This window comes from Sminthopsis crassicaudata, chromosome 4 (genome assembly GCF_048593235.1).
Source record: "Sminthopsis crassicaudata isolate SCR6 chromosome 4, ASM4859323v1, whole genome shotgun sequence".
Lineage (NCBI taxonomy): Eukaryota > Metazoa > Chordata > Mammalia > Dasyuromorphia > Dasyuridae > Sminthopsis > Sminthopsis crassicaudata.
This window is the reverse complement of record NC_133620.1, coordinates 408,549,569-408,575,630: the sequence shown is the minus strand read 5'-3', so window position 1 is coordinate 408,575,630 and position 26,062 is coordinate 408,549,569. Positions and strand designations below refer to the sequence as shown.

General features: G+C 41.6%; 1 protein-coding gene across 3 annotated transcripts in view; it reads left to right on the top strand.

The window, feature by feature from the left end:
* ABCA4 (ATP binding cassette subfamily A member 4) overlaps nucleotides 1-26,062 on the top strand; it is a 357,920-nt gene that overhangs the window by 206,244 nt on the left and 125,614 nt on the right. For 2 of the 3 annotated variants that reach the window (XM_074262731.1, XM_074262733.1), the window contains exons 2-7: nucleotides 1,682-1,814; nucleotides 3,000-3,093; nucleotides 4,512-4,653; nucleotides 7,087-7,226; nucleotides 15,172-15,299; nucleotides 19,109-19,306. In XM_074262731.1, the coding sequence (XP_074118832.1) occupies nucleotides 1,749-1,814; nucleotides 3,000-3,093; nucleotides 4,512-4,653; nucleotides 7,087-7,226; nucleotides 15,172-15,299; nucleotides 19,109-19,306 (768 nt within the window). In that variant the 5' untranslated portion in view covers nucleotides 1,682-1,748. The remainder of the gene's footprint in view (nucleotides 1-1,681; nucleotides 1,815-2,999; nucleotides 3,094-4,511; nucleotides 4,654-7,086; nucleotides 7,227-15,171; nucleotides 15,300-19,108; nucleotides 19,307-26,062) is intronic. The other variant, XM_074262732.1, reaches the window with a different exon arrangement.

Below are 26,062 nucleotides of genomic sequence, written 5' to 3'. Positions count from 1 at the left end.
AACCACAAGCTTTCTGTTTTAGTGAAAATAGGCAGGAGCCATTAAAAACATCTTCCAGTGTTTCACAGAAGTGTCAAGTTTAGCTTAATCATGCTGTTTTCTATATTCTTCCTATAGTAATTGCTTGCTGCTAAGTATTTGACTTTCCATTTAGTTAGGGAAAAAGAAATCACTTCCCTAGTTTTTCTCTAAGACATATCTGAAGGAAAGTCATGGAAAGAGGGATTGCACTTGGTCTATTTAACCCTGGGGGCAAAAAGTTGAAGGGAGTCCAATACAAGTTTGACATCAGGAAAAACTTCCTAACAGATTTAACTCATTGGAAGTCTTCAAGCAGAAGCTGTATGGCTCCTTATCAGATAATGGGGTTGCTTTTTTGTGGACACCCTTTTGTAATGGATGAAATGCTCACAGATACCCAATTCTGAAATTCTCTGATTTATTTAACACTTTTTTGTTGACAGACATATCCTCCTACACAGATTTTGCTCATGGACGCTAGATAATACTTCTATCACTAAGCACAGTACCTGTACATAGTAGTTGTTTAATAAATGCTTGTTTAGAACAGTGGCCAGCACACAAGAAGCTCTAAACAAATTCGATCTATTACTATTATTACTATATTAATCATAATTATTGTTTAAAAGGGCAAGTCTCTAAGGTAGGGGTCATTAATATTTTTAATTGGATGCCTTTAGTCATTTGGTGAAGCCTGTGGACCCTTTCTCAGAAAAATACATATTTTTTATTAGAGCTTTTTATTTTCAAAACATGCATAGATAATTTTTCAACATTAACCTTTGCAAAAGTTTCTCCCTCCCTTTCCCTCATCCCCTCTCCTAGATGTCAAGTAATCCAATATATGTTAAATGTGGTAGAAATATATGAAATCCAATATAGCATAAATATTTATAAAATGATCATTCTGCACAAGAAAAATCAAATCAAACAGGGAAAAAAATGAGAGAAAATATATGCAAGTAAACAACAAAAAGAATGAAAATGCTATGTTGTGAAACATATTCAGTTCCCACAGTCTTCTCTCTGGTGTAGATGGCTCTTTTCTTCACAAGATCCTTGGAACTAGTCTGAATCATCTCATTGTTTTAAGAGAGCCACATCCATCAGAATTGGTCTTGTTGCCATGCATAATGGATCTCCAATTTTGCTCATTTCACTCAGCATCAGTTCATGTAAAGTCTCTCCAGGACTCTCTGAAATCATCCTGCTGGTCATTTCTTACAGAACAATAATATTCCATAACATTCATATACCACAATTTAGCCATTCTCCAACTGATGGACATCCACTCAGAGAAAAATATTTTAAGTAATTGAAAGAAATTCTAAATTTTAACTAGAGGCTATGAAAACTCACGCTCGCTCGCTCTCTCTCTTCTCTCTCTCTCTCTCTACATATATATATATATATATATATATATATGTGTGTGTGTGTGTGTGTGTGTGTGTGTGTGTGTGTGTAAATATATATATGTATGTATGTATGTATAATTTTCTTCCCCTTGAAAGTTCCACAGATCCATTGAGATTTTGAAGGTACCCAAGGGCCCCAGGTTAAGATTATCTCCCCCACACCCTTGTATTGCTGTGGTGGAAAAGCATCCCCACCTCACCACCCACCACACCAAGCCCCATTTGGGTTTCCTTTGCTCTTCTAGGGGGTGAGTTCCTCCAAGGAAGGCCCTGCTGCAGGGACAACGTGGCCATCCTTCAGTGACGGACACCATGGGCTTCCTGAGGCAGATACAACTTTTGCTTTGGAAGAACTGGACCCTCAGGAAAAGGCAAAAGGTAACAGGTACACTCTCTTAATGGGCCCAGTTTTCTGCTGCCCCTGCAGCCCGAGGAGGAGCCCGGAGAATGGAGACGCAGTGAAAACGCTGGGCCCATTGGCCGTGAGGGGTCGTGGGTTCCAATCCTGCCTCTGCCCTTCCCTCCCACCTGACCTGGGGCCCTCAGCTGGCTACTACCGGGACTGAGCCTGACAGGTGCCTTCTGAACACCTGCTTGGGGGGAATCCAAACCCAGGCAGCGGAGGATCAGGAGAGCACAACAGGCCCAGAGTAACCCTCAGTCTGGTTTGGCCCATCTGCCCAGATGGTTTTACTGGGGAGTCTGAGGGACATGGCTGTTTCTTGACTCTTTTTTGACTGCCTTTTTTTTCCCTTCCTTCCCTTGAGTTAGGAAGATCTCACTGTGCATTCCAAACTTTGGGGAAGAGCCCAGTGAATTCACTCTTCCTTCTTCCCTCAGCATCAAGGGTTTGTTAGTGCCAGAACTATTCTATATAATAGTAATGTTCAATTATTTTATAGTTTTTTTTTTTCCTTTTCTCTGTTTCACAAACATGTTGGTTACTGGGACAGTCCTCCAGGCAGAAGCAAATTATTGAAGTCAGGGAGGAATGTTAGGCAATATCAATTATAACCAACCTTGTCACAAGTTGCTGGTTACTCAGATTGATCTCTAAGCTTTCTTCCAGTTCTAAAGTTCTGCTTCTAATGCATTTTTTGACTTAAAAGAGCTTATCCTCTATAGCCTTTCCCCCTTCCATTTTTAGAGCAGAAAGAAGGTAAAAATCAAGGGAGTTATTAATAAAAAGATCCCATTTATGTTAGAGTTATGAAGTGTTTTGAAAAGTGCTTTCTATGAATACCCCTGGTAGAAGTGAGTACCAAAGGGGATTGCCAGGTGAATTTCCCAAGGTCACATGGTGAAGGTCAGATCTGGGATTCAAACAGAGATCTCTTGACGCCTTATTCCAGCACTCCTTTAGCTACTCCACACTGTTAGCACACTTGCCAAAGACATAGATAGAATAATCATGTCAATTCTTTTGACAGTTTCATTGTTTTCATTCTTTTAACCCATCTTCTAATACAGAATCATTAGAGGGCTGATCCTGAGTGTTTTTTTAATGATCCTGTATGTTCCCATTTTCTGATTTTTTTTTCTGTATCGTTGCTTCGTTATCAGATTCGTTTTGTTGTGGAACTTGTGTGGCCTCTGTCTTTATTCATTGTTCTGATCTGGCTAAGAAACGCCAACCCGCTCTACAGCCAGCATGAATGTAAGCATTTGGGCTCAACCTGGGGCAGTAGTTAGGACTGCCCCTTCATTCACGCCGTACGTGTTGCTTCCCCTTGTACAAATGCCCTTTAGAGCAGCCGCGTTTAACTTTTGTATTTGTCTAGCCAGTACCCAGTAGGGACTTGGCATGTAGGAAATGCTCTTGTATGCACTCCATTCATACATTCATTCATTTGTTTATCCTGATCATGAAATCAAAATTAAAAAGTACCTGTTGGGGCCTTCTCCTGTCATCCTAATTGATTTTTGCTTACTTTACATTCATACATATAGTATAAGCTACCTGAAATCAAATGTTTTATTCATCTCTGTTCATTTTTAGTAGATATTTATTATATAATCTAATTGAAGAATTTGGGGGCTCTTTGCCTCCCACTAGATTCCCAAATTTTTCTTTTTTAGAAGATACAAATTATGTGAAATTTCTGAATATTTTTGGAACAGATAGGTTTGTATTATGTAGAAGTAGGGAATGAAATATGTTATAGACACAATTTAGTGATACTACTTAAAAATAAAATGTTTATTTGGGAATCAGTGACATCCTGCTGAACATTTTAAAATGTCTCTTCTGTTAGCTGGGCAATGTTATATGTATTGTCATATGGAGATCTTAATTTATGCAGCCTTTAGATTTCAAGCCGGAAGACTGCTTTATTCCAAGCATTTGCTGTCTGTGTAATCCAGGCAAAATCGTTTACCAGCTGTCTGCCTCAACTCCTTTCATATGTAATATGGGTATAATAGCGCTTACCTTCCAGGATTGTTGTTATGTGTTATTGTAAATCACTTTGTAAACCTTAAAACACTGCAAATACTAGCAATTATGACTTTTCTTGTTACTAATGAGAATATTCATAATAGCTAACATATATATATAGAATGCCTATTATATGCCAGTCACTGTGCAAATCACTATACAATTATTATCTCATTTGATCCTAATGACAACCCTGGGAGGTATTATTAACCCCATACGTTTGAGGAAACTGAAGCATGCAGAGGTAAAGTGATTTTTCCCTACATCATATGACTAACATCCAAACCTGGATTTAAACTCATGTTTTCCTGACTTTAGATACTGTGCTCTATTCACATACTACTCAACTGCATTATTATGAATATTATTATTATACCTTAAAACCTAGGTAGGTGGGTCTAGAAATCCTGGGAATGCGGCTAACTGCTTTAGTCCTTGCTCAGTATTTTTTTTTCTATTTCCACACTTAATGCTTTGGGTGAATATGGATTCCAGATCCAACTCACCCTCATAGGGCCCTATACCTTAAAAGACCTAGGAGGGGTGGTATTTTAGCTCTTATGCCCAAATGGCCCTGGCTTTGTCTACCTATGTCTCAATGGCTGATTTTCTGTTTGTCTGGGTTTTCCATCTTGAAGGCCATTTCCCCAACAAGGCAATGCCTTCAGCTGGACTACTGCCATGGCTCCAAGGGATTTTTTGCAATGTGAACAATCCTTGTTTCCAGAATCCCACCCAGGGAGAATCTCCTGGCATTGTGTCAAACTATAACAACTCAATGTAAGTACCATGAAACCCCAACTCCCACTCTGTTCAACTTGAGGATGGAAATCAAGGAGGAAATATACTGAGGGTCAAAGCAGGCCTTTTTCATCTTCACATGAGCCAGTCGGGCAGAAACTCTGATGGTTATCACTCTGGGCCTCAGGTTCCTCGCCTTGTAAGTTTAGGAAGATTTTTGATTAAATGGCTTCTGAATCTATGGCTTTGTTAACACTTTTATTAGTCAGGTACTAACACCCAGAGTTGGCTAAGATAAGGAAATGCCAAACTACTACATATATTTGCCCAGAAAACTCATGGACAATATTGATGTGCTTTAGTCCAGGGGAGCACGAAGAGTTATACATGATTGAATGACAGAACAACAAAGGGCCCAATGGGATTAAGAACCCGAACTGGAAGAACCTTTAATGATCATCTAGACCAAAATTTCTTAAACTATGGATTGTGCCCCCATGTGGGATTGTGTAACTGAATCTAGAGATTTCAGAATTATGATTTATTATCAGTAAATGTTTGATTTGTGTATCATTTTATATACCTATTTACCTGGGGTCACATAAAAACTTCTCAAATAAAAAGGGGTTGAGAGTGGAAAAAGTTAGGAAGTGCTGATCTAGATTTTTTTAATAGTATTTTATTTTTCCAAATATATGTAAAGAAAGTTTTCAACATTCATTTTTGTAGGACTTTGTGTTCCATTTTTTCCCCCTTTCTCCCTTACCTCCTCCCTCCTCAAGACAGTAGGCATTCTGATATGGGTTAAACATGTACAATCCTTTTAAACATATTTCAGTATTTGTCATGTTGTACAAGAAAAATCAAACCAAAGGGGAAAAAAAACATGAGAAAGAAAATAAGCAAAGGTAAAAATATTATGCTTTAATCCACATTCAGTCTTCATAATTCTTTCTCTGGATGCGGATGGCATTTTCCATCCCAAGTCTCTTGGAACTGCCTTAAATTACCCCAGTGTTGAAAAGAGCCAGGTCCATCAGAGTTGATGATCACATAATTTTGTTGTTGCTGTGTACAATGTTCTCCTGATTCTGCTCTCTTCATTCAGCATCAGTTCATTTAAGTTCAGGCCTTTCTGAAATCAGCCTGTTCATCGTTCCTTATAGAACAATAATATTACATCACCATCATGTATCATGGTACATGTACCAGGTACCATACTCAGCCCTTTCCCAACTGATGGATATCCCCTTAATTTCCAGTTCCCTGCCACTACAAGTTGTTACAAATATTTTTGCACTTGTGGACCTTTTTTTCCTTTTTTATGATCTCTTTGTGATGCAGATCCAGCAGATCAAAGGGTTATGCACAGTTTTAGAGCCCTTTGGGCATAGCTCCAGATTGCTCTCTCCAAAATGACTGGGTCATCACAACTCCACCAACAATGTATCAGTGTCCCAGTTTTCCCACATCTCTTCCAACATTCATCATTATCTTTTCCTGTCATCTTAGCCAGTCTGAGAGGTGCGAGTTGGTACCTCAGAGTTTAGACTAGGCATTCTTAGCCTTATTTGTATGATGGAACACCTTTGACAGACTAATAAAGCCTATAGACCTCTTTTCAGTTATTAAAACTTTTAAAACAAAACAAGTTCACACATTCCTGGTTAAGAACCCCTTTGTGTAGACATATACTGCCATTTGGAACATACATTTTTCTCTACAGTTCCCTGTTAGATGTCCCTATCTAGAGGAAAAGGAAAACTATTTGATATATGTTATCACCTGGGGTGGGAAGTAAAGATGGGGAGCCTTTCATTCTCACACTTGGTCCAATATCTTGAGTTAAGCTTCCTTTTGTAGAGGAGATTGTGAAAAGTAATAATGAACTGCTCTTTTGCTCAAAGATGTTTATACTTAAAATGACCTATAATCAGTTGCCAGCCCTTTATACAATATTAGGACAAGAATCCCAATGAGAAGTTAATGGTGAAAAATGTGTCTGTTACAAGATGTTCAAAGCTTGAATGGAATTCTTAGCAGATATCTTTGTCAAATAAAATTAAAATAATTTTTTCTGAATGAAAGTATTTCTAATTTGCAAAAAAATTCTTATTCAAATTAAGAATATATCTACATGAATTCCTGAATAGTTCATAGACCTTACTGGAACTGGAAACATGTGGACCACAAATCCTCAGTCATTCATTCATCAACATAGATGGATGCTGGACTGGAAGATCCCTTTCTGCAGCTGTTCCTAGATTGATATAATAATAATAATAATAATAATAATAATAATAATAATAATAATAATAATAATAATGAGAATGCTGCTGATGATGAATGTTAGTCCCAGGATGTCCCCAGGAAAATAAGGGAAAGGTTGTTTCAAACCCATGCTGTTCTTGTTAAGAAATAATTAACAGCAAAGGAAATCGTTATCAACATAACTTTTTTCCCTATCTCTAGCTTGGCAAGGGTCTATCAAGATGTTCAAGAGCTCCTGATAAATGCAACAGAAAGCAAAGTCTTTGGCCAGATTTGGAATGAGCTACGTACATTATCCCAGTTCATGGAGACTCTTAGGACTCACCCTGAGAAAATTGCAGGCAAGTTGAGACTGAATATTTGGTGGAGTCATGTGGTTGCCACTCTCTTTTCCTAAATCAGAACTTTAAGTCTTATGGAGAAGCCACAGGCCTGTGTTGTTTTGGGATTGAACTTGGGTGGACTCAAGTGGAAAGATATCCCAGTTCTGTTTAGGTAGACTTTATTTTATTTGACTTTGCCAAGCTGGTGAAAATCATTGCTCATGGTACCCCTATTCTTCTTCCTGCCTTTTTTTCTTTTTTATATTTTCCATTTTTCCTCTTTCTGAATTACTAAAGAATGACACTGGATTTCATAAAATTTACATGAAGAATTTTTAGCTTTAAAGAACTAGAATTCCATTGATATAGTTATTTTATTCATTTAAATAGATGGCAAAGGTGCTGTGTCAATGGCTCTTACCTGAGGGAGGAGGGTTTTTAAAATATCTTTTTAAAATATACAAATATATTTTAAGTATATTTAAATATATTGATAACTATTGCAATGTCATTAGTTTCATTCATAATCTGATGACTTATTTAATACGCTTAGAAATATTATCTGAGAGGGGTCCACAGGCTATATGAGATTGCCATGACACAAACACAACTAAGAATCATTGCTCTACATTTTAAGAGAGAATCTACGTGGGTTGTGGTGGCTAATAATGACCTTTCTCAGAGCTTATTCACTTAGCTAAGCTCATACTTGGATAGACCCTAGCAGAGTTGGCATGGGATTGGAAAACCCAGAGCCAGCTCCTTCCCTGAGGAGGTAGGACCACATCAAATCATAATGCTCTAATACTGGTCCAGAGTTAGAGGACTTGCTTACCCAATGATTGCCACCTATGCAATCCTGGGAAGTCATATAACTTTTCTGAGGCTCACTTTCTTTTGGACTAAATAACCTATGGGGTTCTTGCTACCTCTAGGACAATGCTCCTATGAGTAAGTGCTTCTTGTCAACTCTTATGATATATGTGGCAATGCAGTCAACCAGAATATTTGATAAACCCAAATATCACGTTGCTAACCATTTTGGATCACAGAGCAGTTTCAGCAATCAGAACTGTCTGAAGGATTCTCATCAATATGGACATTATGGCATGAGCAGGCACTGAAAGCAGAAGCTAGGGAGCAAATCAAAAGTACAAATGGATTAAAGCCTCCAGTTCCCAATCTAATGGACTCCATAAAGTACCATTCTGTTCCATTCTGTCCCATTCTCTCTCATCCCATTTCATTCCATTCAACAAATGTTTTTTAAAGTATTCAAATGTGCCAAGTACTGTGCTAGGTGTTTAAAAAAATACAGACTATGTGCCAAAATGTTTGTGGCAGCTCTTTTTGTTGTAGCTAGAAACTGGAAGTTGAACGGATGTCCATCAGTTGGAGAATGGTTGGGTAAATTGTGGTATATGAAGGTTATGGAATATTATTGCTCGGTAAGAAATGACCAGCAGGAGGAATACAGAGAGGCTTGGAGAGACTTAAATCAACTGATGCTGAGTGAAATGAGCAGAACCAGAAGATCATTATACACTTCAACAACAAAGCTGTATGAGGATGTATTCTGATGGAAGTGGAAATCTTCAACATAAAGAAGATCCAACTCACTTCCAGTTGATCAATGATGGACAGAAATAACTACACCCAGAGAAGGAACACTGGGAAGCGAATGTAAATTGTTAGCACTACTGTCTGTCTACCCAGGTTACTTATACCTTTGGAAGCTAATAATTAATGTGCAACAAGAAAATGGTATTTACACACATATATTGTATCTAAGTTATATTGTAACACATGTAAAATGTATGGGATTACCTGCCATGGGGGGGGGAGGGAGAGGATAATTTGGAAAAATGAATTAAAAAAAATACAGACTAAAATAATGATGGTATGGATATTTATTCAAATATCTGTCAATTTTAGTTTGTATCAGGCAGGAACTTCAAAGTAATATATTTGACACTATTCTTCAAAATGGTCAAATGAAAATTGCCAGTATTACTGGTTCTTATATAACTTCTATTTCTAAATATACCTCTCTTCTCTTGCCTACACATTAATCCTTGCTTTAAATTATAAAAGAGGGAGGGAGGGAAAGAGACAGAGAGAGAGAAAAGAGAAAAGAGTGAGAGAGAGACAGAGACAGAATGAGAACAAGCTTCTGGAAAGCTAATAAAAATGTCAGATTGTAAGTCTGACAGACATGCAATGTTTCATCCTCATCATCTCCCATCCTTGCAGAAAAGGGACAAGGTATGAAGTTTCTCTTCTTTGGGACCCAGCTTGGTCCAGGGGACGATTTTTCAAGGCTATAGACTTAACGTGTGGAAGACAAAGGAAGACTGATTTTGAGTTGGGGAAGAGGGAGCTCCTGCTGCCCGTCACTGGGCACCTTACGGTTCACGGGGCTGCAGTCACAGAAAGCACACAGAATTTGGAATCCAAATACTTCGGTTCGTGTCCCAGCGCTGCCTAATACCATCTGTCTGAACCTGGCCAGATCACTTCACCTTTAAAATACATTGGATGATGAAGGAAACTAATGGTGTTGCAATACAGTTATCAATACATTAAAAACCACAAAATGGGAGAGTAGACTAGAGGACCTCTCAGACTCATCCAGTCTAACTGTGAGTATCACCTGAGTGTCCTAGACAAGAGAAGTCGCACCTGGAGCAGTGGGGGTTTCCTAACCCCCATCTGTGCATACCCCCCCCAATCTGCACATCCCAGTTCTCATGGCTGTGGGGGCAGGAGGGTGGGAGGACGAGCCAGACCCTTCCCAGAATTGCTCAGATCCAGGCCTGGAACCTTGAAGACAAAGCCTCGTGCTTAGAATCTTTGGCAAAATGGCCCAGGAGGCCTGCACCGTGTGACCTGAAGGGAGAAGGTCAGTTCTTGGAAAGTGCAGCTTTCTCTTTTGTCTGGTTCCCCTGGGAAAGCAAGTCCCTGGTTGGAGCCAGGAGCATTTTGCTTTCAGAGCAAACCTGCCTTACTACATTCTCCTCAGGGGAGGATTAAGGCTAAGAGGGCACAACCATGAACTCCTCCTCCCCACACCATCCAGAGCACTTTCAGTCTCAGTCTTCTGCAGAGACTCATCCTCCCAAGTTTGGAAGCATCTCCTCCTCCACCCAAAGCCTTCTGCTCTCAAGGACCTTCCTCCCATTTTCCCTTCCCATTACCCTATTCAACACTCTCACACGCACCCCCAGGCCTCCTGACCTTTAGCAGGAAAGGAAACAAGAAGAACGACATTTTAAACCAAATTTGTTTTGTTTTCACCACAGCCCCTCAGTTCACATTTCTCCCTTAGGACTCTGGTTAAGCCTCTGTCTGGTATCGGCTCCCTCTCATACTGAGGGGGGCCCTCTTTCCTCAGCCACTTGGATGGATGACTGCTGATGGATCTGGGTCCTGCCTCTTTTCCCTGGGGCTTATAGAAAGCAGGTGGCAAAAGCAGTGCAGCCATCTGGGTGGTAGCAAAGGTGGTAGGCCTAGCAAAGCTGAGTTCCAGGCCCATCCCCACTCCTATCCTCTCCATCTCCTCAGCCTGGATGTTCCTTCTCATTCAGTCTCATCAGTTTGCATTAAGAGGAGCATCGTTTTTGGGAATAGGGAGTCTTTGTATCCTCCCCTGGACAGAACCAATTCTGGAGTACTGGGTTCAGTTTTCTAGGCACTACAGCTTGAGAAGGACATGGATAAACTGTAGATTGTTCTGAGAAGGGCAGCCAGAATGGTGAAGGACTTTGATGTCCTATAAGGATCAATTGGAGGAAATAGGAATCTTTAATGCAGAAAAGAAAGACTGGAGGAAGGGGGATGATATCTGTCTTCTGTATGTAAGACATATATGTAAGAGAGAGTAGACTAGGGGTTTTTAATCTTTTTTTCCTGTGTTTTAGGAGACTCCTTTGGCAGTCTGGTAAAAACTTATGGACTTCTTTTTAAGAATAATGTTCTTTTTTTAAAAAAAAATCATGATTCAAGGAAATGCTAAGTTGTAGTTGGAAGTTGGTGAAAATAAAGTTGTAATTTTTCCCCCATTCAAGTTCAGAGATCCCCTGAAATCTTATCTACAGACCATGTCTGTTAGGAGGGAAGGATTCTGTGGATCTCGGTGAAGAATCCTTGGATTAAATTTATTCTGATTGTATTTAGAGGGCAGAACCAGAAACAAAAGGTGGAAGTACACAGAGGCACATTTCACTGATGTAAGAGAAAACTTCTCTGTAATGACACCCAACCAAAAATGGAATTTACTGCTTTGGAAGGTGATGGGTTGTTCCTCAGAGGTTAGATGGATGACTGTTCTGAGGGGGAAATAGAGAATGTTACAATGAGGATTCTTGTTTACGTATGTATTGGACTAAAGGGCTGCTGAGGTCATTGATTTTTTTTGTTTTTTTTCCCAGCTATCATTTTGTAATTCTAGATTAGATAACTTTTCAGGTTCCTTCTAACCTAAAAAACTGTGATCCTCAAAATTCTTATTTCTAGAACACTTTCACAAAAAGTTTACAGACTGATTTCTGCTCCTCATGAAATAGCTAGGTAATATAAAAATATAATAATACTTCATAGTATTGTTGGAAAGAATTTTGTAAGCTTTATCACAAGTATAAGTGTGTATTTAAATATTCTTCTTGTTCTCAGAACTAAGATTTGATATGTCAGAGTAAGACTAGGTGAGGAATGGGCCTGTGTAATATAACTTGGATTTAGACCCCCAAGTGAAACCATTAGGTATTTACTGTGTTTTTAGTATTGTTTAATAGGGCTAAAAGAAAAACAGAAACTCTGACCCTAATCTTAGGAAGATTGCAATTTAGTTGGAGACAGAAAATATATATCACAAAATCACGGAGTTTTTGAGGTTTGAAAGGGACTTCAGTGGTCATCCAGTCCACTTAGTTCATACATGATTCTTACATACCCTGCCAAGACCAATTAGTTCCATAGAAAGAGCAACCTCCTACTTCTGGGAAGCAAGATGGGGAAATAAACAATTAACCACCTTGAGTCTTCTATATTTACTTCCAAACAATCATTAAAAAAAAAAACCCATAAAATAATTCCTCCAAATGAATCTTGAAGCAACAGAAGCAACTTTAAAAGATGGGGTGAAACAATCCTCTATCCCAAGAAACTTAGAAGGTTGGCAGAAAAGGTCTGTCTCATGTGGATGAAAGGGGAACACAGGACCAGAGGTATCTCAGCAAGCCAGCAGTCAGTCTTGCCTCAGCAAACCAGTCAAAGATCCTACACTCCAGTGTGGCAGAGAAGATGAACCTCAACTCCAGAGCACACAGGTGCTTAAACAAATGGGCAGACGCCACTGTGGGCTTCGGCATAAGAGCAGATGGGCTGAGACTTGCCACTTCAGCATAGCCCTAAGCAAATAGGTAGAGGCCAATAGAGGGATTTCTCACATGCACCTCAGTGCATGGTAGGGTAAGGCCCTGACTAAGCAACAGATAAATTTCAAGACCCCTATGAGCTATAACAAAGCCAGCCAGCTCCCACCCCACTCCCTCAGTGTAGCACCAGACCCAAGGATCCTCTGTAGGCCTCAGGGCAACACCAGTACACCACCAGACACTTAATCAGAACATGCAGCCCCTGGCACAAGGAACTTGGGATAATGCTCCTTCTATACCAGAAGCAGTATTTAAATTTAAAAGTAAAGGAAAAGACCAAAAAAACATAAACAAAAAGTAATAATAACAACAACAGAATCTGACAATAGAAAATCATTATGGTGATGGGGAAGATCAAGATATGATCTCATTTATGTCAAAATATCTATGGATAACCTCCTAAAGAAAAATGGAAATTGATCTCAAGCCCAGAAAGAACTCATGGAAAAGCTCAAAAAAAGAGCTTGAAAATCAAATAACAGAGGAAGAAGAAAATACAGGAAAAGAAATGAGAATGATGCAAGAGAATTATGAAGAATCAATAGCTTAGAAAAGGAACACAACTCTGTAAAAAGTAGAATTGGTCAAATGGAAATGGAGGTACAAAGTTAATGAGGGAGAAGGGAGAAATCCTTAAAAATTAGAATTGGGCAAATGGAAGCTAAGGACTCTGAGACATCAAGAATTTTTTTAAAGAATAAATAGAAGAAAATGTAAAATATCTCATTGGAAAAATAACTGACCCGGGAAATAGAGCCAGGGATATAATATAAGAATCATTGGACTACTTGAAAATCATGATCAAAGGAAGATTTGTACAACATTTTTCAGAACCTTATTAAGGAAAACTGCCCTAATACTATGGAATTAGAGAGCAAAATAGACATTAAAGAGTGTACCCATAACCCCAGGAAAGGGATCCAAAAAGAATACTTCAAAGAACATTTTATCCAAATTGTCAGAACTATCTGAATAAAGGAAATATATTGCAAGTGGCCAGAAAGGAACAATTGGGGAGCCACAATCAGGATTACATAGGACTTTGCAGTTGTAACATTAAAGGAATTGAGGTCATTACATTCTTTGCTATTATCCTTCAATTTTCTACAAAGGTTGTCATATCTAACTTTTCTAAGATTCTATTCACCTCCTTAGTTTCTTTCTTGTTTATTTTTTGGTTGGATTTATTAAGTTCTGAGAAGGGATAGTGGAGGTCTCCCATTAGTATAGTTTTGCCATCTCTTCTTGTAATCTTAAAATCAATTCTAGAAAGCAGAAATATTAAATGTATTCTTTTTTGGCTCATACTACAGTAAATTCTAAAAAATGTAATTGAAAGATATATTAAAAATTAATTGTAAGCCCAAGTGACCTTAATACCAGCATTCTTATTGGTTATAATCTAACTTCTGTCTAATCCACTTAACGGAGAGATAATCAGAAGATTTTGTTTGCATAAGGAACTTTAAAATAAAGTTGAATCCTTAAACACAAAGCCAAGAGCAAGCAGGCTTGGTACCAAACATTGAAAAGCATGGGACAGTGCACTATTCCCATCTTAAAGAGATTGAAGCAGACAGCATGTAAAATGGGGTCAATAGCACTTACCTCCCAGGGTTATTGTAAGGACTTAAATGGAATAATATTCATAAATTACTTAGTATAGTACGTGACACATAGTAGGTACTCGATGTTTATTTTCTTTCTTCAGTCTTTTTCTTTTTCCTTTCCTTTTTTCCTCTTTTCTTCTCTGCTTCTTTCTCTTCCTCCCTTTCTTGCTTTTCTTTTTTTGCTTCTCTCTTCTCCCTCTCTTCTGCCTTTGTCTTGGTCCTTACTTTTCCTTGTGAGTGCTGTACCCAAAGGAATATAAATTTTGATCACTAAAACCTAGTAAAATCTTGGGAATTTACAGATTAGATTTCTCTTCTTAATGACTACACTATCTACAATAGTCATTGTTTGGGTTCATATGAGTAAATAGATCTTATTTCTGCTTTGACTAGAAATTCAAATGGCCTTCCCTTTCTAAACTAACTTTTTTTTTGACTAGGTAAAAGAGACTATTTTTTCCCTCATTTCTTAGCTAACCTGAATCATTGAATGGATACTGCCTCAGACAAAGTGAGAACTGAAAAAGGACTTACCTTAAAAAGGCTAAGGTCTCCCACTGCAACTGGGGACACCTGTAGTCATCTTGGTCTGTGTCATGCTACTGGACTCAGATGACTCCAGGATGGAGAGTGAGGCTATTGATTTTTATTTTTTTATTTTTTATTGACCTGACTCACATAACTCCAATTCACTTGCAAGTCATTATATCACTTTCCTGAAGTCATGATCCTCTTTGAGAATGTAGGACAAAAGTAGCCTTTCTCCCTACTTTCTTTACTCTTTTCCTTCCTCTATTTCTTCCTCCCTCCCCTCTCTCCCTTCCTGCTGCTGAGAATATGCTATGAAAAGGAGACTGACTCAGCACTTGAGGACCTAATATTCTAACTGCACCCCGCTTTTTTCTCCTTGACATGCAGGAAGAGGTATCAGAATCAAGGACATTCTCAAAGAAGAGGAGACACTGACGCACTTCTTGGTGCACACCTTTGGCCTGCCCGAGTCTGTGGTCTCCCTTCTGATGAACTCCCAAGTGCGGGCCGAGCAGGTGAGAGCATTTGCATGTAATGAGGGCGGTAGAGCTGGCCGGGTGTCTTTCCCTTTGCTTATGGAAATATAAGTATTCTCAGCCCCCTCCCCCATTATATAAATGATAGGAGAGGGGAGTCTTTGGGGGGAAGGAGGGAAGAAAGAACAGCACAGCGATGATTTCACTTACCAGTTTGGATCCGGGTATCAAGGAAGAAACTCGAAGAGGGGAGCACCTGGAAAAGGCAGAAAGGAGGGCACTTTGCCTGTTTGGCCTTCTTGATTTTCAGAAGTCAGGATTACTGACCACTTTACATCCAGAAGAACACAATGGGGACAAGATGAAGAGGATACAAGTTTTGGCTCTGGATGCTGAATAAAGCACCTTTTCTTTCCTCTGTGTGTTTCTGCAACATCTTCTGTTCTGATACTTCTTTGCTCTGAAGGATCCTTTTTATTGTTGCTATTCAGTTCTTTCAGCTGTGGCTGACTCTTCATGATCCCATGTGGGTCTTCTTGGCAGAGATGTTGGAGTAGTTGGCCATTTCTTTCTCCAGCTCCTTTTACAGATGCGGAAACTGAGGCAAACAGGAGTAAATGACTTGTGCAGGGTCACACAACTAGGAAGTATCTGAGGCTGGATTTGAATTCAGGAAGCTCAGGGTTCCTGGCTTCAGACCTCAAACTGCCTCACCCCGATCCTAAGTCATACCAAAAGGCACTTCTTCAAGCAGACTGCAGTTCCTCCATGGCTCCTCAGCCTACAGCATTTCTCTAAGAATCTTTCACAGGAGATCTGGGCTCCTTTTCATTTCCTCAGATAACAGTGAATCTTTTGTGTTTTGGCCAAAATCTCCACCCCCCCTTTGTTTTTGCTGTTGGCTCCTATGCTCACTGAAGGCAGGGCCTGGGCCTCTAAGCATAATTTTGTACATTGCCTGGCCTAGCCTTATGTGAGTACATGCTGTTTCTTTAGTGAATCATAACCTTGGGATATACATATATATACATATATATATATATATATATATATATATATAAATACCAGTTATATTATGAATGAGAGGAAGGATGGTAGAGTGGATAGAGTCAGACACTCATCAGCTTTGTGTCCCTTCTCTCTCAAGCCCGTTTCTTCCTCTGTAAAAGGAAGAGGTGCCTGGATGATTGCTCAAGTTTCTTCCAGCTCTATATCTATGATCCTACAACTACAATTCAGAGATCGGGAATTTCACCCATTGCTGGGGAGGCCACAGGTTCAAACCCCACCACCACCTCAACTACTGATGTGACCTTGGATAAGTCAGTAATTCTCTGATTCCTCATCTGCACAATGGGAAGTGGTCACGGTGTCCAGTGCTAGAGCTATGATCCGATGATGTCAGTTCCTCTTGCGTCTTGTTACTTGGTTAATGGCCTCCTAAGCTTCTGGGGCTAAAACAGTCAACGTGGTATTGAAGCTCCCCACGGCTCACTCAGTGAGCCTCCAGGGGCAAGCTTACATCTATGTCTGGGCTTGACTTGGAAGCCTTTCCAAGGTGGGAGAACTTGCATATTTTTATTCTACATGCATAACTCTCCAGAGCCCAGAAAAGTGATGACTTGGAGAAAGACTAAGCAGAAAAGCAAGAAAGAAAATGGCTGCACAAATGGGAACGTTGGAGGTCTGGGAGGCCCTCTTAGCTGTGGCCTCGGCCTGCTGAACCTGGGAGCAGGCCCCCCTCGGACAGTCCCCCATCTCTAAGGACTGTGGCTAAAAATCTCGCCACCCATCCTCCCTGTGCCTGCGCAGAAGGGCTAGGAACCTTCAGGCTGGTTTCTTGATAAGAGCACTGGCTTGAGACTCAGCATTCTTGGGTTCAAATTCTCCTTCTTACATTTGCTACTCATATGACCCAGGGTACATCCCTACTGGGGCCTCTGATTCTGATAGACTTAAGGACTGGCTAGAAGAGACCTCAGACTCCCTCATTTTACAGATGGGGAAATCGAGGCTGAGGTGAAGCAGCTTGCCCAGAGTCCCAGAGGTAGCAAGGGTCTGAGCAAGGGTCCTCCAGGGCTGAGTCAGTCTCCCTTTTGTAGCACATCCTCAGCAGCAACACTCCAAATCCAGTACTCTAGTACTCTGTCCCTTAGTTCTTGCTTCCCCCCAGTGTTTCCTGATCTGTAAAGTGAGGGGTCTAGACTCTTTGGCTTCTGAGGCCCCTTCTACCTCTAGATTCTTGATCTTTTGAGCTAACAGAACAGAACAAAACAAAACAACTTTGAAAAAGCTTCTCTCTCTGGCTGCCTCTGACTCAGGTGTTCCCAGAAACTGGACGAAGGGTCCTAGAGGTCAGAGCAGCTGCCCCTGCTTGGACTGCCCCTCTGGCTGGAATGTAGCCCTGCTCCCTGGGAGGCCCCCTCCCCCTTCCCAGCTGCTAGGGGTGGGGGGAGGAGGGAAGACTGTGTCAGCACCGATTGCTCATTTTCCTCTTTGCTGTCTCTACGGCTCATAAAACTGAGATCCTGGAAATGTGAGTGCTGGTTTCCAGTTGGTAATAAAGGCAGATGGAGATAACAAGGGAGATTTAGGGGAAATTTCTTTCTGGTTCCTCTCTGACAAGGCCGGCTATATTTGGAACCCCAGTCCCTGCAGGCTGTAGGGTCTGAAAACCTTTCATGTGGAGAGAACAAGCTGTCTGGGTCCCAGTACCCGGGGCTCCGGCTCACCTGACAAATAAGCCCAGGAGCTTCAGGAAAGCTTATGGTCAAAGACACATAGGAGGGCCCTGCTGGCATCTGCCCCACACTGGGGGGAGGGGTGTGCAACAGCTCAGTGTCATGCAGAGGGCCCCAACTCTGGGGCAGGAGCACCCCGGTTCCAGGCCAGCCTGGGGCCCAGAGCAGCTGGTAGGGCCTGGGCCAACCATTGACCTCTTAGTGCACAAAGTGCCCCCAAGGTGCAGGAGTTGTTGATCTGCCTTTTTGGAAGAAATGGCCGCACAAGTAGAAGCCCAAGAGTGGTTCCCAACTGGGATTTCTTCTTGTCCTAGGACTCCCACCATTCTCACTCTCATGTGCACATGTCCATGGGCCACCTGCAGTCTCTCATCTCAGTCCCTCTTTCTTCCATCTTCTCTCCAGTCATTTCTTTCTCATTCTTGAGAACTCTAAGTATGTATCTTACTCCAGCTCTGGCTCCTCCCTGGCCATCTCATCAGCAACACAGGGCTTCAGTCTCTTAATGCTGGTTATTAGATTCTACTCCCCAGGTCCTGGTTAAAAAGCTCCCCTATCTATTCTCCCAGCTGAAGATCATCTGAGGATTAGGACCCAGATGAGAAGAAAACCTCGTGACAATCCCTTGGGACAGTAAGGAGCCCAGCCTGGTACAGAAGAGTGCCTGTGGCCTTGTGGCCTCACTTGAAGTGACCTGCTTTCCCAGGTGGCCAGGATGATTCTAACTGCCGACAGCTTGTACTGGGTGGGCAGGTTTCCTAGGTCAAGTCCAGGAGAGACTCTGAGGTGGAACCAAGGGGTGCTTGGCATATGTGCCTGTGAGCAAACGGGGGAGTACCCGGCGGCCAAGCAGGTGGGAATTAGCATGCCTGAGCTGAATTTCACAGAGGGATTCATGTGTCTGGGAGTTTGGTGGGAGCTTGCAAGGTTCCTTGGAGTCCAGAAGTCCTGGTCCTCAAAAGTGCCGTCCCAGCTGCTGGGCTAAGGTAACCCTTTGGCCCAGATTTGTCCTTCTCTCTCGTTTCTGGTGCCTACGGGGTTCTCCCCTGGGGTAAGAAAGAAAAAAGCCTTTAAATCATAAGGGGGATATATTGTTACTCTCCACAGTTTGCCTACGGTGTCCCCGACCTGATGCTGAAAGACATTGCCTGCAGTGAAGCCCTGCTAAACCGCTTCATCATCTTTGGCCAGCTACAAGGGGCCCGGACTGTCCAGAGAGCCATGTGCCCCCTGTCCCAGGGCAGCCTGCAGTGGGTGGAAGATGCCCTGTATTCCAATGTGGATTTCTTTAAGCTCTTTCAGCTGGTGAGTGAATGAATGGCTTGGCTGGTGCCCCCAGGAGGGGATCATCCCCAGGGCTATGGGCTTGGCATCAGCTTTTTTATTATTATTATTATAGCTTTTTATTGACAGAACATATGCCTGGGTAATTTTTTACAACATTATCCCTTGCACTCACTTCTGTTCCAACTTTTCCCTTCCCTCCCCCCACCCCCTCCCCTAGAAGGCAGGCAGTCTCATACATGTTAAATATGTTATAGTATATCCTAGATACAATATGTGTGTGCAGAGCCAAACAGTTCTCTTGTGTGGCACCAGCTTTTTGATGGTTCCTGACTGAAGACTCAGGGAATGTCTTCTGCAAGATGATGAGACAAGGTGGTAGCATCATGGACTTCTGGGGCAAGAATAAGCCTCGAGAAGTCATTTATTTTATTCTATCTTTAGCTGCATTCTGTAGAAAGCCAAGCTGCATGAGTAGCTTTACACATGCATAAAAAAACTTGAATCAAGGGAGGGCAATGGAAAGAATGCTCGATTCAGAGCCGGGGTCTGGGTTCAGATTTTCTCTCTGCCACCTGCCACCTGTGTGACGGAAAGGTCACTGAATTTTTCTCAGCCTCAGTTTTGTTCTATGAGAGTTAAGGGGGTTGGACCAGATGAGACCCGAGCATCCCTCCCAGTTCTGAATCCAGGATCCTGTGAATAAGACCCTTGAGTTTTATCTGTGTGGGAAAATCTCTTAAGAAATCCCCTCCCCTGATGCAAGACAGCACCTTGTCTGTAACTTGCCATCTTGGAGAGTGGCCTAGTGCCCTTAGACCCTCGGTCACAGAGTCTGTGTCCCAAAGAAAGGAATGCTTTGCAGTGGAGCTGCCCTTGGAACCAGAGAGACCTGACTCTGAGCCTTGGCTGCCAAGATTGACATGATTCCACCATGGTAGGTATTGAAAGGCCTCATGAGGCCAAAGGGCAGAGACCTTCCCCAGTAACTCTCCTTGTCCTGCCCTTCCCATTTTATCTAAGTTCGTTTCTCTGGGGTTGCCTGTCTCCCCAACAGGGGCAACTGTGCTCCCAGTTTATCGATCCCACCTTGCTCAGATTCCTGAGAGACATTCTTCTTTGTGGCTTTCGTCTACAGGGTCCTCCCAAGAAAGGCCCCCTAGAGAACAAACACAAATCCAAGTACTGAACACACTTCTCTACACTGAAAGAGATTGCTAAGCAATAAAGAATCAGAGAGTTGCCATCTATTCTGAGGCTCATAGTCCAGACTCACTGGGATGTTTCTAAATAGCTCTTGTCTTTGCGAGAATTTCCTCTCACCTGCCCCCAGCACAGCCTGACTATGCCAAGTGGGCCCTTTCTTTTGGTAGCCTCTCTGTGGGCCACTCTTTTCCTCCTGAAGCGCTGTGGGTAGGCAGGGATGGATTTGGGGGGAGGCAGTGTCCTGCTGCTGCCTCTGCTGTGGCTGGTCCAAAGCAGCTGCTGCCTTCCAAGGTCAAAGCCTTGTGCCCAAGGAGAGGAGATGCAGATGGGAGGTGGCCCTAACCCAGCCACAGGCCTGTGAATGCACTGATTGGGCCTACTGTGTGTGTGTGTGGGGTATCAGAAAGTCATGTTTAAACCTCAAGGAAAGAAGGAAGAGGAAGCCTGAGAGGTAAACATTGTCTGTCTTATGTCCATGGGGCTTCAGCTCATTAGTCACTAAGTCCTTTGGATGCCAGAGAATAGAGAATGTCTGCACTAGCTCTGAAGTGGGTGTCTAGAGGGGCCCCCAATACCTAAGCTTGCTAACAATATTTAGTATAGTTTATGTTTTAAGAATAGAGATTACGTGAGAGTAGGGATTATGTCCCAGCCCAGTGTTTGTTCAATGGAATTGAATTGGATGGATTATGATGGAATGTTTCCTGAAGAAGCTTTTAAGTGTTTGGATCTTTTGCAGAGCAGGGAGGATGACATTTTTAAAATAAGCTCCTAGAAATGTTCCCCTCTCCTGCCTTAAAAAGCATCCAGTGAACTTGAGGTCCTGTGAGCAGAGGCTGTTTCATTTCTGGTCTTGGGTGCTCCCCACCCCATCTCTCGCCAGGTCTGTAGTAGGCACTTAATAAAAGCTCTGATTTGAGTTTCATCACAATCCTGGAGCTACAGCTCGTTCCTTTGGGTTACAAACATTCAGCTCATTTCACCAAGCGTGTCTGAAGTGCCCGAACCAGGTACTGTACAAAGCGGGGGCTCCCAAAGATGAGAATGAAACACTCTTAAAGGAGCTATATTCTGCAGCCAGAAGGATCCCGGAAGAAGACCACATCGGGACAGAATAGCACACAGGAGCCAGTTTTATTCTCTGTGGGCAGAGAAGAGTTTTTTCCTCGACTCCAGATGGACGATGAGACTGTGGGAGACAGCTTTTCTGTTATTTAGATGGCACAGTGGATGGAACACTGAACATGCAGTCAGACCTGAATTTGAGCCCTACCTCGGATACTTACTAGCTGTGTGACCATGAGCAAATCGTCAAACCTTTCTCAGCCTCAGTTTCTTCATCTGTAAAATAAGGATAATAATAGTACTCCCCTCCCAGGATTGTTGTAAGAGTCTAGTGAGATCACATATGCCTTGGAAATCTGAAGGTGCTCTATAGATTTCAGCAGCAATAAGAACAAGAACATTAATAATTATTATTGATATTATTCCTCCTCCTCCTCCCTTTTTCTGGCTCCTGGGTTGTGCAAACCAATTTACCAAGATAGCCAGCTTCTGGAAGAAGGAAAGAACAGACCCCTCTATTCTCTTGGTGACTCCAGAATGAGTCTTTCCCATTGAGGAATCTGGGATGGCAGCTTCGTACATTTTGAGCCACAAATGAGGACCTCTTTATTTCTCCTCAAGTGACCGCCATGTCACTTGACAAACAACATGTGCTCCAAAGAGACAAAGGCATGGGAGTGAAGAGGAAAGACCAGCAAGACCCAACAGTGGGCAGGGGGCCTTGGCTTGTCCTTGCAGGCCCAGCTGGTTGCTGCCATCAAGGGAAGGGAACCTCTTTCTGGAACAGGCTGTTATTGCAGCTGTTTGGCAGGCTGCCATGTTTACCCGTCCCCAGAGTCACTCGAGCTTTGAAAGCCTCGAATTCAGAGATCCAGAGATCTTCTGTTTATATATGCTGTTTCTCACACACAAATACAGAAATAGTTTTTATTAAATAACAAAAAGTTAATGCTTATTTAAAAAAAACTTTTAAGTAAAGAAAATGATGTTAAACTACTAATGGCACATGCTAGCTAGAGCTCTGGGCCTAGTGCCAGCATCTGAAGCCCAAAATATTAGGGGAACTAATTTGCCTCAACCTGGGGTTGAGAACCACTGAGAGAGACCAGCTTTCCTTCTGTAATGGTCTGGAATGACCTTCCTCTTTTGCATCAGTGAGATTGTCCTGGAAACCTTCTCAAGTCCCCTAAGCAAGACCTTAAAGGTTGTCTTGTCCAACTTCTCTCTATAGATGGGGAAATGAGGCACATGGTGGGGAAACATGGAACAGAAGGTCTTCTGGGCAGACCAGAGAGAGGAGTTGTCTAAGGATTTCATGTCCTTCTGGTTGGCTTAGGTCAGCCTGGGTTAGTGTTAGCATCTTTATCATCATTGTTCTTGTAAACTAGCAGTTAGATAGCACTTGAAGGCTTACAAAGCACTTAAAATACGTCATCTCATGGGAACTGAAAAGCTGGAGAATTATCTCCCTTTTACATATGAGGAAACTGAGAGGGGTTAAAAGGCTTGTCCAGAGTCACAGAGCTAGGGAGAATGAAGAAGGTTTTGAATTCAAGTCTTTTCTCAGGCACTTTACCTACCAAGGCCACGGGACTCCCCACTTGTTTGCATCCCATGCCCTGAGTTACTTGTTTTTACTCAGTCCCCCACTTCATTTTGTCTTTGTGGCTCCAGGCCCTCAACTTGACTTGCTCAGGGTCACATGCCTCCTAAGGGACTGAGGCAAGATTTGGATCCAGGTATTCTTGGCTCCCAGTCTAGTGCTCTGTCTCCCTTCCTCCCTAGATTAGGGGTGAAAGTCAGCCATCTGTGTCTGAGGACTTTCACTCCTAGCTGAAAGCAGGAACTCCAGACTTGGGCAAGGTAGATGATTGTTGCCCCACCTGACTGAGTTGTTTTCACACTTCATGAAAATGAAAAAAAAAAATTACATATATATATTTTGCTTTAGTTTCAGGTGAAGGTTTTAGGATGATTCCTATCTGATTTGGCCCAGGATCTGCTCCTCCCCCTCCCCTCCTCCCCTTCTTCTTTCCCCTACCCTCCCATCTCCTCCTGTTCCCCCTTCCTCCTTCTCTTCCTCCTTTTTCTTTCCCCTGGCTCCTTCCTTCCTTCCCTCCTCTTCCTTCTGATTATTCATTCTGTATTCTCTTGGGCTGTCGCTGAACAGCTTTGAAATCTTGCTGAGAAGCAAATCAGTCCCTTCTGTGTCGAATGTTTATTTGTGGAAATTCTACAGGGAAACTGAGCTTGGTGCCAAGACCTTTCACACTGCTGGGAAACCTGAATTTCCCCTCCCCTCCCCCCAGTCACTAGGAGCTGATAGAGGGAATCTGGCCTCCCTGGAGGGTTGGCTCATGGTTTCTTCCCACCCCCTCATACCCTTTTTTCAGAAAACTACTAGTAGAGTGTGGTTCAGACGCCATTCCTTTCCCTAAATCACTCCATGGTTTCAGTTTTGATTGTTTCTGACTTAATTTTTGCCCTTTTTTTCTGACTTTTGGGACGATCATCTATTGATCTCCAACAAGTAAAAGTCTGAGGAGTGGGAAGTGTAAGGGGTTGCTCCTTTAAATACTCAGCAGTATCAGTAACTCCCCTCTCTAAATGCTACAACCTTCTGTTCACCAGAATTGTTTGTGTATTATCCAGAAATAAGGTTTCTGCCCTCTGGGAGGTCACGAAAGCTGGTTAAATTTTCACTAGCCATTTGAAGTTGCTTTTAGGAAATGCTTTTGGTAAGGGCAAAAAGAGAGCAGATATCCACTGGAAAAACCCTAAATTAGGGAGCTAGGTTTTGAAGTGGATAAGGGGGCACCCATGAAGTCAGGAGGACTTGAATTCAAATCCAGTGTTAGTTACTATGTGACCCTGTGCAATTCACTTAACCTCAATTGCAGTCCCCCCTCTCCTATATAAAAGAAAAAGGAATCCTTAGTTTCTTTCAAAAATTCCCTCAAGTGCCACTTCAAATATTCAATAGCTTCTATTTCACAGGGTTATTATGAGGATCAGATTAAGCAGCCCAGGTTTATCAATCATAGAGCTAGATGCTGGGGAGACATGTATCTTTTGTTTGGTTATTAATTTCTTTCCTTCTCCATATTCTGATAGGTATCTTATTCCTTGCTCTCATTTGCTTATGATATCACTCTTTATATTCAAATCATGTACCCATTTTGAACTTATCTTGGTATGTGGTATAAAATAGTGATCTATACTTTGTTTCTGCCATACTGTTTCCCCAGCAGTTTTGTTTGTTGGTTGGGTTTTTTTTTTTTTTTTTATCAAATACTGAATTTTTGTTCCAAAAGCTGAGGTTTTTGGGTTTATCAAATAGTAGATCTCTATGGTCATATACTACCAAATCTTTTATACCTAATCAATCCTACTGATCTACCATTTTCCTTCTTAGCTAGTACCAGATAGTTTGAATATAGCTTGAAAGGTGGTATAGCTAGGCCACCTTCATTCACATTTGTTTTAATTAATTCTCTCAATATTCTTGACCTTTTGTTCTTCCAGATGAATTTAGTTACAATTTCATTCTGGCTCTGTAAAATGTATTTTTGGTAGCTTGATGAGTGTGACACTGAATAAATAAATTAGTTCAGATAGAAGACTTTTTTATTATATTGTCTCAGCCTACCCATGAGCAATTATGGGAAACAAGTATAAAGATGAAACAAATGCTACTTGCAAAGAGCTATATTCTAAATAGAATACAGCACATATATAGACATAAACAGATGTGTATACCGATATACATAAATATGTGCATAATCTACATACATATACATACTTGGACATTTATGTATAGCTTTTAGAATCTGAAATACTTTATATTTTATTTCATTTGATTCTCATAACATAACTGTGAGGTATATGCTATTATTATCCCCATTTTACAGTTGGTGAAACTGCAGCTGGGAAAACTTTAAGTGATTGCCCAGGGTCATAGCTGGTGTGTGAGGCAGGATTTGAACTAAGGTTCTTGTTGACTGCAAGTTCAGCACTCTCTCTACTATACCATCTATATTATACCATACCATACCTTTCATGTATAATCTATGTGAATGTATATACATATATGCACACAATGTATAGAGGTGTGTGTATATATATATATATATATGTATATGTACATATATATATATGTACAGATGTATAGCTACAAATAAATATGTACATATGCATTCACACATATGAAGTAACTCAGGGAAGAAATGGCATGAGTTGAGTTTGAAAGAAGCCAGAGATTTCTTCTGACTCTCTGACTTGGAAGGAACCTGAGGTTATTGAGCTTGTCCCTGAAGCCCAGGGCACAGTCCTGTCCTCCCAAAGCGGCCCACTGTGGTATAACTCTCATTGCTAGAAATGGTTTCCCTGCACCAGCCCTAAGTTGTATAGATCTACACCCATAGGAGATGTGTGCAACCTCCCCAAGACTTGAGTCAGGAGGAATGTTTCAGGGGTGCAGTGAAAGGAACAGTAGAAAAGGCGTCT